At 50.7% G+C, this 11,247-nt stretch overlaps 1 protein-coding gene across 1 annotated transcript; it reads right to left on the minus strand.

Annotated features, from left to right (window-relative positions):
• Positions 1 to 414: 414 nt before the first annotated feature.
• LOC144119906 (uncharacterized) lies at positions 415 to 10,689 on the minus strand. The gene is made up of 6 exons (XM_077652412.1): positions 10,188 to 10,689; positions 7,759 to 8,037; positions 5,912 to 5,956; positions 4,938 to 5,048; positions 3,555 to 3,617; positions 415 to 428 (listed from the first exon to the last, which is right to left on the minus strand). Exons 1-6 carry the CDS (start codon positions 10,687 to 10,689, stop codon positions 415 to 417), a joined length of 1,014 nt encoding a protein of 337 aa, XP_077508538.1.
• Positions 10,690 to 11,247: the final 558 nt, after the last annotated feature.

The raw sequence follows: 11,247 nt of genomic DNA on the forward strand, positions 1-11,247 counted from the left end.
GGACGTGAAAAGGTGAATTGGTAGATAAGCTACTAACGCTATCATGCGTCAGGGAGGCATTAAAGCCGTGGGGCCGGTAATAAGAACGAATATATTTATACGTTCTTACCTTCGAGGCCTCCTTCACCTTATGTAATAGAAGAATAGAGAAAACGAGGACTTAAAATTCCACGCTTGTGCTGCATGTCATCAGTTCAGTACACCGATGCGCAACACCAATGCGTGCTAAGTGTGACAGACCGCAGCGTGTCTCCGGAGGCTCGCTATCTCCGGCGGCATCTTCCCCTTGTGGGATCCCGGAGTCGCCTGACAGAGACACTATGGCACCAGGTATCGTCGGGTGTCGGAGGCCATTGTTCATTTGGGATCCGAATGCCGACAGCCTGGCCCTCATTTTTATTCGCACGCCGACAGTCATTCAACTGGTCCTGCAAAAGTGACAGGGGCGCAGGCAGAAGGGGAAAGAGACCCAAGCCGACGGGATGTCCTGTGCAGACTGGGAACGCCGCAGGTAGCGGCGCTATGAGGACAGCGGGGGAGACGCTGCAGCCTGGAAGGAGGGATCGCCCGAATGCAAGGGAAGAAACGAGGAAAGCTCGTCAGTGGGGTGACGAGAAAAACCCGAGACGACACCGCTGGGCAGTCACTCCTCTGCAAATCAAGCGCCCAAGCCACTGGGGAGAAGCTGAGACTCAGGAAACGAACAAGGTCAACTCAGCAGTCCCTCTGTTCCTGCCGACGAAGACTCCGGCGCCAACGCAGCGGCATGTAAGCTTGGGCACACCAGCCTGTCAGCGTGGGAGTGAAGATGAGGGCCAGGTTGTCGGCATTTGGACCTCTAATGAGCATTAGCCACCGACACCCGACGATTCCCGGCGCCATACACTCTATTGCTCAAGCGCCTCCGGGGTGCCATAAAAGGAAGATGCTGCCGGAGATAGCGGCCCTCCGGAAACGCGCAGTGCGCTGTCACATAAGGGTATACGGAAGCACTCAGGTTTACTTTCTGTCAGCGCCAAACCACACTCACTAATCTGTCCCCAGTGGTTATGGGACGTAAAAGGTATGCAAAAAAATTGAGAGGGGAGGCCCATTGGATTCATGTGGAGGAAATGCGAGAGCGTTTTATTTACCTTTTCTTCCTTTGGGCTATCGTTCTGCAGACTGGAGAAAGAACTGTACCAGGAGGACCGCTACCGCTACTTGTATCTTCTCCAAGTCAATATCTTCATTAAAACCCAATCACTATAACCTGTCATTAAATTGTCCTTGCCAATTTGCCATCGCTGGTGTTTCATTAGAGCCGGCATTTCATTATAGCCGGTGCTTCATTATAGCCAGTGTTTCGTTCTAGCCGCTCTTATAGCAGGAGGCAGAGGGAAGCGCGAACTCTAAACGGCACCTGCCACGTTTGACAGGTTCAGGGTTGACATAAATGCCGACGCCGGACAGTTGTGTCCGTCAGTGCCTTTTCCTCATGTTCTCGCATTAAAAACCTCCTTTCAAGCTCCACTGAGGCCAGTATCGGGTAGACTTTAGTTATGACGTACACAGGCGTTTCGACTACGCAAACATATCACGCCAGAAGGGTGGAAGGGAAATGAAACGAACTGAGCCTGCAGGAGGGAGGAATGGAACGACAGGGCGGCAGAGTAAAATCAGCGTGACGGAGAGTCAGCGGTGACGCTAGCATGCTCTCTGGTTTGTTGGCCACTTTGCTACGCAGTTCTGATTAGCTCCGTATAAACGTGACTGATAAACGCTTAGGTTGGTGGTATCCCTATACTGCACACCAGCGAGCCCACTTCAAACTCGGTGGTGTATGCCATGAAGAATTCCTGTGAATTTGTCCGGTTGCAATTTGTGCCTTCTGATCCGAAGCGAGTTTGCTTGTGCAACCCTGGCATGCGTACAAGATAATAAACCCCTGTGACCAAATGATCCCTGCGTACTGCGAATATTGAACGCTTGATGTGCTGGTTTCAAATCTGCTGAATACTGCGAGGGCCCAAATTTGCGATGACAAGATTAGAGAGAGAGAGAGAAAAAAATTTATTGTTGGAAAGGGAGTCGGGCACGCCCCTGGGTCTCAGCACGACCCCACTGCACTCAAGTGTTTATGTCCCTAAGGTCCATAACACTGGCAGCCCGGCCGGTGGCGATTGTCTGCACGGCCGGGTCCTCCGAGCGCAGCAGGGTTTCCCAGTCCTCCCAGGGCTTGAGGTCCTCTAGGCCGCATGGGGGAGGGTCCGCCGGGCAGAGGGAGAGGATGTGGAGGGAAGAGGCGAATGGTTCTGGGCACAAGGTGCAGGCAGGAGTGGGGAAGGAGGGATGATAGTGGTCTAGGGTCAGCGGTGAGGGCATTGTGTGTGCCTGTAGTCTGCACCAGAGTGTTGCGTTTTTTTTATCTAGGGAGGGGTGGGGCAGGGGATAGAGCTGGCGCGGGGCTCTGTAGGCCTTCGTCATCTCGCTGAACGAGTGCATTCGCTCCCTCGCGAATTCCCGATCCGAGGCCACCTGAACCCGGTTTAAGGAACCTCGGGCTAAAAGGACGGCGGCCTCGTTTCCGGGATTCCCGGAGTGCGCAGGCACCCATATAAGCTCTACATGGCGGGGTGGGGGTGCATCGGGCGAGCACAGTATGCCAAAAGCTTGGACGGAACATATATTCATGCATAAACGACAGCAACAGAGTCATTCCCGTTGTGAGGTTCGAAAACGGGAGCTGTGGTTTGTGCTGCGGCACTGCAAGCCGTTATATATGGACATGTAAACGTTTTTTCATTATTCGTAGATCTGCTTCCACTGAGAGTCCTCTCTATCACGAGAGTCCTTTTGTTGAGGCCGTCTTGTATCATCACTCTACCCTTCGAGCATGACTGACATCATTGCTAATGTTTTTGTACAAACGCTTTCACAGGCGATTATTGATCTTGGCAGCAATTGTGCCCTTCGGTCAGCTTGATTGTGTTGACTTGGTTGACAGCACAAACACCTATTTTAAATGCGCTACTCGAAGCCAACGTTACGAAATTGACGAGGAGTATATAGTACGCCATCACGCTAGCGGTGATGCTCTTACTAATAGTGTTTTTCTGTATCCGTAGTTCACGAACAAATATCAGATATAGTGAGCAGCGGAAAATAGGCGTCTTGTTGACTTCATACACCCAGAAAAGAAATAAATTTTACTGCGCTTTGAAAGTGGCGTTTCTGCGCCAATTAGCCAAGCCACGGTTGCCTCGAGGAATGGTTTACGGTTTATGGGGATTTAACGTCCCAAAATGACTGAGGCTACGAGGAACGCCGTAGTGAAGAGCTTCGGAAATTTCAAAAACTTGGGGCTCCTTAACGTGCACTGGCATCGCACAGTATACGGGCCTCTAGAATTTTGCCTCCATCAAAATTCTTCCAATCCCTCCGGAAATAAGTCTCTTATGTGTCGTTTTTCTTAATCTTTTGTCTCCTTTCCCCATGTACGCCGTCAGAGTAATTCAAAGATTAGGGATATGTGCTGGTGCAGTAATTCTATAATTTCAAAGTTTCGAACTAACCCTTGGCTCCTGTGGAGGCAGCAGCTTCGCCAGCACCAAATGCCTCCGGATGCTTGTCGCCACCTGGTGGAGAAGCAACAGCACCGGCGAAAAATGAATAAAGCAGCAGCAAACCAACGTTCTGTGACAGTACAAATTAATCCGCTAACATTTGGCGGACACTTACTCGCAATTGTCGGAAGTGGTAGCGACAAATGAGGGAGTTTGATGGCAGCAAGCGACAAAAGTAGGTCTCACCGACTGATTTTACGTCATTTGTAAAAGCGAAATCAGGTTCTTCCTTAAATCAGCTGCCATTCGTCGGGAAAATAACAAACTAAGATGGCTCAAGCAGACAAAAACAGAATAAAAAAGATAATGTTGTTAGAAAAATTGGGAAAAAGAAGTAAAGGACATTCGGGGAGCAACTTCCATCGCTTTAGAAAAGAAGACAAGTGACCTGGAATGTTGCTCGTAGCGAATTGCTTGCGTTTAGTGAAGGTTCTTTCCGTCATATTCCGCGTGCATTCAGGGGTATTCAAATAAGAAGTGCACACGTGCCTTCTTCCTCGTCGGAGCCGCTTTCGGAAAATAGGAGACAACAATGCATCACATCAGCATCACGTCTACCTGCAAATGGCGGCTCGAATTTCTCATTTCAATTCAGTGTCCCTTAAAACCACCGAAAAGAGGCAAGAAAATTTAGATAAATTAAGTCAACCCATCTGCTTGCGTGAGATGCACCACTGTGACATCGACATCGGCAAATGGCGGGGAACGCAGCGAGCTGCAGAAAAGAAAATTATACCTCTACAGGAATAGGGCAGGGTGAGTCAGGGAACGAACGCGGGTTAAGGGCATGCTAGTCCAGATCAGGAAGAAACAAACAGGCTTGGGTTGGGTGCGTATTGCGATGGCAAGATATCTGATGGTCGTTAAGGGTAACCGAGTGGATTGCAAAACAAGGCAAAGTTGGCAGGAGGCAGCGCAGAGAGTCAGATAAGCAGATGAGCTTAGGAAGTTTGCGGGAATACAGTTGCCGCAGCTCAGCGCGCGAAAGAGAAATAATCAGTGGGAACTAAGCTTCAGTGGCGGCTGGGGTGCGAATTCTCGTGTGTTGGTGCTTCTTTCCAACATGAATTAGTGTGCGCAGCAGCGATGCGCTTTGAATGTGCTTAGTCATTAGCCAATCAACTACTCAGTGTCTACCGCAACCGGTTCAGTGACAACGGTGACCAGTTTTCATAAATGTACCCGATTGGAACAGCGGCAGTGCACGCTTGGTGACCACCACAGAGGCAGTTCCCCGATAGTGAGATCCAGACGAGTGGACAACCCGGAACCCACTTTCTCAGCTATGCCACCCTCCATTTGGCAGCAGCTTCTCCGCTGCAGAGGCCTCACCTTCTTCGTCACTCTTCTCCTCTTCGGAGGCCGTCTCTTCGCTCTCGAGTTGGGAGGCGAACAGGTTGGGAGCGTAGCTCGGGTCTTCGATGATGCGACGCCAGTCGATGCCTGCGCAGTGCACGCGACCATACAGCACTCTGTCTTCGTCGTGCGCGATTTAACGGGCTGCGTTTGAATTACACATGCGGTCAGTTAAGAGTAACCAAGACATAGATTTGTGTCCAGTGCAAGATCGAGGGAATACAATGTAGCCTTGATTGTTAGTGGAGGTAAATACTGGCAAGCGTCAGTTCAGTGTCGCTGCGCTTAACATAAGCGCAACCATCGAGCAGAGGGCGCCGGCGGCATGCCGTTAGCCGCGACTGTGGATGGTGGTGAATGGAACACACAAAAAAGGGCTAATCTCGAATTGGAGTCAGCAGAGGCTAATTCTGTCGAGGTAGGACGACTGCATTCAAGACTGCTGCTGGACTTTCTGCTCGACACATTGCAGCCCACTGGAAGGCGCAGCAGCAAGCGGCCGCGTGCCACTAACCGTAACAGCGGATGACGTCACTGCGCTACTTTGTCGCTGTGCGCGTGTGGTCTGCCAGTATCGCCCGTGACCACCTGCTTCCCAGTGCTCACTACGTACGATGACGTGTCACTGTCTTGGCGATTGTAGGCGTGTCAAGAATGGCGTTCACCGCTAAGCTTCCTTCTCCCACGCATCCGTTGCGGCCCTGAATTGGTTTATTTTGGCGGCCACGGAAAAACGGCGAACACCGATGTTGTGGCGCCGAATATGGCCGGAAAAGATCGAAGTGCGCAAACACGTATACAATACGGTTGTCCGCACAATGCTGTGTACCAGCCCCTCATAGCGATCGGGGTTCTATTGATTTGAAATGGGCATGTTTCGAACACATTTCCGGCACTGTTCAATTTAAAACATCGAAATGCGACGGTGTATTGTGATGGTGCAATATTACCTCTTTGTGACAGGACTTGTAAGATGTTGTCCACGGTGAGGCTCCCTTCATGACGGGAAGGCAGAAAAAAAAGGTTAATCAGTGTTGCACCACGAGTATATCAGTAGGCATCTTAAGAGGTAATCCTCAAACGACATAGCTTTAAGAAAGATTTCTTGAAACACTAATAACTTCAGATTCTACAGCTGTAGGCCTGCGTCAAGGCCTTCGTTGCCGGCCCTTCTAATAGTGGACATACAGCGTGCTTCACCAAAATATATTATACATTTTTAAAAGTGTCTCGTGAGCTAAAACAGCGTATACTTCGCTGCGATATTGTCGCCTGTGGTGGCCACCAGAAAACACCATGGACGTGTTAATTGCAAGCCTTATAGCTAAATTTAACTTTTTAAGCATTAAGGTTGGGCTGCTCGTTTATACTGAGATTTGTAGCTCGACATTGCTGATATCTATTCCGATTTTTAGATTTTCAAAAACTCCATTCTCGTCCGAACTGCCGGGAAAAGAACATGGCCAGTTTTCACTGCCCGAACCGAAACCCAAGAGCAGTGCTTGCATTTGCGTCTACCAGCGTATGTGATCCTTCGACCAGCATGTCACGTGACCAGCTTGTCACGTGCCACGGCCGGACTGGATGTGGCGGTGGCGCGGGGTACGAAAAAAGAGACGTAACATGCACGTCCCCGAGGGCCCTGGTAATAAGTTGTTGCAGTTATTTGAGGTTCTCAATTGGTAACGCACCACATGTGTTGAACCTCTTTACGAGTACAGAAGTTAGATACCCCGCAGAATTTCAATCCGGGTCATTAGAAGGGGATTAAAACTGCTATTGTGTTGGCGCGTGGCTCCTGTTTAAGTAACGCTCTCGCTCTGCAGAGAAGTGTTCACGAATGCTTATCGAAGCGAGCTACCTTTGCAGGCAGTGACATCTGGGCACGAATATACTGTACAAACGGGACGTGCATAACACACGTTTCAGAGAACACAAGCATTCCCTGATGAGTGTCCTAAACACAAATTCGGATACGTATTGTCAAGGACGTTGCTGTTCGGCTGCTTTAACCGGTTACTGTAGCCTCGTCTCCCTTGGACTGCACATCGCAGTGTACGAATGGAAAATCGGTATATAAGTGCACACTCGAACAAAACCCCATTTTCTCACCAAACCACTTCAGGAGGTCGCTTTTAGGCACCCGGAGAAGGGACGTAAACGCAGAAAAGTTGTGCAACAAACACGATGTATGCGTGGGGCTCAGGGCCGACCTCACCACTTTTGAATGGCGAGAACACCCTCCTTCACAGCGCTATTCATACCTGTTTCTCGCAGCCCTCAGCGCCATGCTGCCACGCATAGATATCTTGCACTTGTCTCGTACCTCACCCCATCGGTGCTCAAACATGGCAAAAGTTGCGCACAGGGTAGTTGGGGTGAGCTTGAAGATTTTTCGACGCTATAGAAACAAGGCACAGGACGCGTATGCAGACCGGGAACTATATTAATGTTCGAAATTGACACTTGTTGATGATCGAGGAGAAAGAAGCCGGTAAGACAGGTGAGCAGATTTTTATAATAGTACGACTTCAGTGACGGTAGGAACTCCGTCTGTTTTTGTGGGCTTTGCAGCAAACTTTGGCCTAACTCACGTTGTGGGTACGTGTCATTTCTACACAGGCCAACATCGTCACGTATTCATCCCCCCCCCCCCTCATTTAGACTTCAGCTGCTTCAATGTTCACGTTTCCTCGTGTTGTTGCATCCGAGTCCTGTCTCCTGTGTCTCTAGTGCTGCGAAAGATATTCAGCAATCATCGCTTGCCCAGTTTTACAGACAATGACGCGCTCCGTACCGGGGTCCAGTCCGGCCAGGGCGTTCACTGGCAAGGCCGGCTGTGCCACACCCGCTTGAGGAATGGTCCCCAAGGGCTGCTGGCCGATGTAACCCGGAGCCAGGGGTGCTGTCTGGTACGGCGCCCCGGGCAGCCCGATGCCCTGCGGGGGCAAGGGCACACCTGGTGCGGTGCCGGGTGGAGGGGCCTGTAGCGGGACGCCCGCGAAGGGCGCTTGCTGTTGGGGTGCGAAGGGCACCTGAGGCGCCAGGGGTGCCGCACCGGGCAGTGCCTGCTGCACTGCAACGACCAATGCACAGGGTGTGACAGGTAGCAAAGGCGCCTGCTTTGGCTTCAGCCACTAGTGCCCTTTTTTCAGAAGTTCTAGCGCATGCTTCAGCACATTACGCTTTTATCTTTTTTTTCGTAACTGTAGTAGCCTGTCCACTCTTCGCACAATGTGTGCGCAATTGAAGGTATGCAAAATATACAAACAAGGGCTGTGTAGTCCTCCATGATGCCCATTACGGCGTTTCATTCCCCTCGATGCTACGTAAGCGCGTGAACATGAATCGAGACGCAAAGAGACCATCAACTCAGCAGAGGGCATAAGAATGCGCCCGGATATACGTACCTGGTCAAATGCACCTCATTCGCTCTGGGGCAGGTTATGGCGTTCCAAGGTTGAAAACTGTCTGCGCTACTAATATCCTAGTTATAAGCCTGAATCTGAACTCCCCGCGGTTGTTAAATCATGTACTCCAGAGCGATGTTTCCCTCACTTTGTAGTATAGGTGAATGATGTCGTCAAAGATGTCACTGCGTTCGTCTTAGCATAATCCTCCCGTGTTGGTTATTTATCTGCTGCGTCTTTATCCTTACTCCAGAAGTCTCCAACACTGCACCTGATTGCTTCCCCGAAATGGGCCGGCGCGCCATGGTGAGGGAGTTTTCGCTGTCCAGTGTTGCTGACTTCCATTACTTTGCCGCCGGTCAGTACCACAACCGGTTCATACGATTGATACCACTGTTATGTGCAAGGGTGAGCAAAGCACGAGCAGCGCTACTGTAGAAGGCATTCTCAAATTTACCGAGGAAATAACCAGAAACTTCGGATTTTCGCTCCACAGATTGTTCCCTCTCATATTGCTCGCGACTGTACGTGCATTGGCAGTGAGGTATACACTGGGACCACACTTGTGGTCTCATACATGCGGGAATTTCTGCCATAATTTTTCTTTCCAGAATCACACTGTCGTTAAAGCGCCGCGTATAGCCCCACCTTGAGATATACACGAACGAGGAATACCGACAGCACAGTTGCTTGCGTTCCGCTTAGGATAGAAGCAGTAACTATCACTATCATCTCGACTGATCAGCTCACGTTGAAGCAAGAGTTATTTCCGAGAGCGTTACTAAAATGCAGAAGGGCCGAAATCGACCATTTCAACACTTCGCGAGCACATTACGTAGGTTTTTTGACGAAATGCAAACAAACAAAGCGAATCTTCCTCAAGTGCTTCAGAGGTCAAGCACGTAATACCAACTTTAAGAATGCGTGTATTTTCACGTGGAAATCTATATAGCCCAGCCACTTAAAACTGAGTACAAAACAGCTGGCGTCGGCCCGAAAAAACTCTTAGGCGATCTCTGCTGTATCGGTTCAATGCGTTAGCATATCCGAGGTCGACACACTAAGTTCATTTTATCCGAGATGGTGCAGTTAGGTTCGTTACATCAGAGGTTAAAACACGAAAATTTGGTATATCCGCGGAGGCATACTTAGATTCGTTCTACACGAGGTTAACACAGTAAAGTTCGTTTTATACGAGGTGGCACACTGAGGTTCGTTATGCCAGGCGCCAGGCGTGGCGGCTGTCGCAGTGTTCGCTTGCACAGACCCTTCTAATGCCAGAGTATTAAAAGCAGTCACCGCAGACGACTCGCTTCGGCACTACGCGTCGGTTAAGGTCGGTTCCCCAGACGGACCATTGGCCAGCGGACCAGGTGTCACGTGACGTCCCACATCTGCTTTGCGAGGTCCGCGCCTGCCTTGCGCAGGGATGAAACGCACACGCATGATTGAAGCGTTTATCGCCACTCCTCCGAGCTTCACAATTACAAGTAGCGATAGCAAGATTAAGCATTCGCATTGTATTTCACCATGCTGCACTCGCGGCTCAACCGCAAGCGTCTCGGAGAGGAACTGAGACGTCACGTGACCCCTGGGCCGCGGATTACGACACCGTCAGTAGGCAGTGTAAAAGGAACCCTGAGCCATGGTTACAAGGCAGGTACAAAGGCTAATGTGGTCACTAACCGAATCTTTTGAAAGAGCGAAGACATGGCGCGTCACTCTGAACAATATGGTGCCTGCAGACACGCCTCCTATTCTGAACCCCCTTACAACCCGACGCCTTCGTTCTAGTTTAATATCTTTGATATTTTACCTCCTGGTGCTCCTGGATAGGCGATCGGCGGCGGCGCTCCAGGATAAGTAGCGCCAGGTGGGATCTGGAACGTGGCGGGCTGTTGCTGCTGCTGCTGCAGCTGCTGCTGCTGAAGCTGCAGCTGTTGCAGTTGTTGCTGCTGTAGTTGTTGCTGTTGAAGTTGCTGTTGCGGAAACTGCAGCTGTTGCTGTTGAAGCGGCTGTTGCTGTTGAAGCGGCTGTTGCTGGAACTGCAGCTGCGATGGCTGCTGCTGCTGCTGCTGCTGCTGCTGCTGTGGCAACAAATACGGCTGCTGCAAAGGGGCGGCCAGTCGCTGTCCAGGCAGTGCGGCGCCCGGGAGCTGCTGCACACCAGCCACTGGTCCCAGCTGCGGCGCCGCCGCGTAGAACGGCCCGAATTGCCCGGAGGTCACCTGGGTCGGAAGCAAGCCCTGCGGCACGCCAGCAGGACGTGCGGCACCGGCCGCGGGCTGGCCTTGTGGCTGGAGGGGGTTGATGGACATGGCTGATCGGAGGAAGGAAGGAAGGCCTCAAACGGAAGGCCTCATCGGAGGCTGGAAGGGATCTGGTCTTCTTCTTTGTTGTCGCCTCTCGCTGCTGGCTCGTGCGAGACTTCAGAGAAGTAGTGGTCGTTGTTCTCAGGAAGATGATGGCGCACACACACTGCGGGGGATTGTCCAAGACACAGGCGGCGACTCACAGGTTGTTTGCCTAGCAAAAGATGGCACATACCCACACTGGGGCATCGGCCAAGAATCGGCAGTCATAGATCGATATTCATCTGTGTATTTACGAGGCATATAGGGAAAATCATAGCAATTAAAAAACAAAGGAATGAAGGCAGACGAAAGGAAAGTGAGCGTGGAACACCGGTGGGTTCTAATTCAAGTATGGCATGAACTTAAAAAAATTAAGTCCGATAAAAAAATAAAAAGATAAATTAAACTGACACCGGAATGATATTACAGGAAGAAAATATTACAAGGTTTAGCAATAAAGTCCATGAGGTTCCAGCAAGAAAGTTTGAACCGTGGAACAAAGAGACCTGTGGCTCAACCAAA

Source organism: Amblyomma americanum, chromosome 2, assembly GCF_052857255.1.
Source record: "Amblyomma americanum isolate KBUSLIRL-KWMA chromosome 2, ASM5285725v1, whole genome shotgun sequence".
In the NCBI taxonomy this organism is placed as follows: Eukaryota; Metazoa; Arthropoda; class Arachnida; order Ixodida; family Ixodidae; genus Amblyomma; species Amblyomma americanum.

Excerpts from the sequence above, each read along its gene's own strand:
- LOC144119906 (XM_077652412.1), bottom strand. The coding sequence starts at position 10,689 with ATGTCCATCAACCCCCTCCAGCCACAAGGCCAGCCCGCGGCCGGTGCC. Across the intron at positions 5,957-7,758 it reads CCTGGCCGGACTGGACCCCG|GGAGCCTCACCGTGGACAAC; the intron begins GTACGGAGCGCG and ends CCCGTCATGAAG. Across the intron at positions 5,049-5,911 it reads ACAAGTCCTGTCACAAAGAG|GCATCGACTGGCGTCGCATC; the intron begins GTAATATTGCAC and ends TGCACTGCGCAG.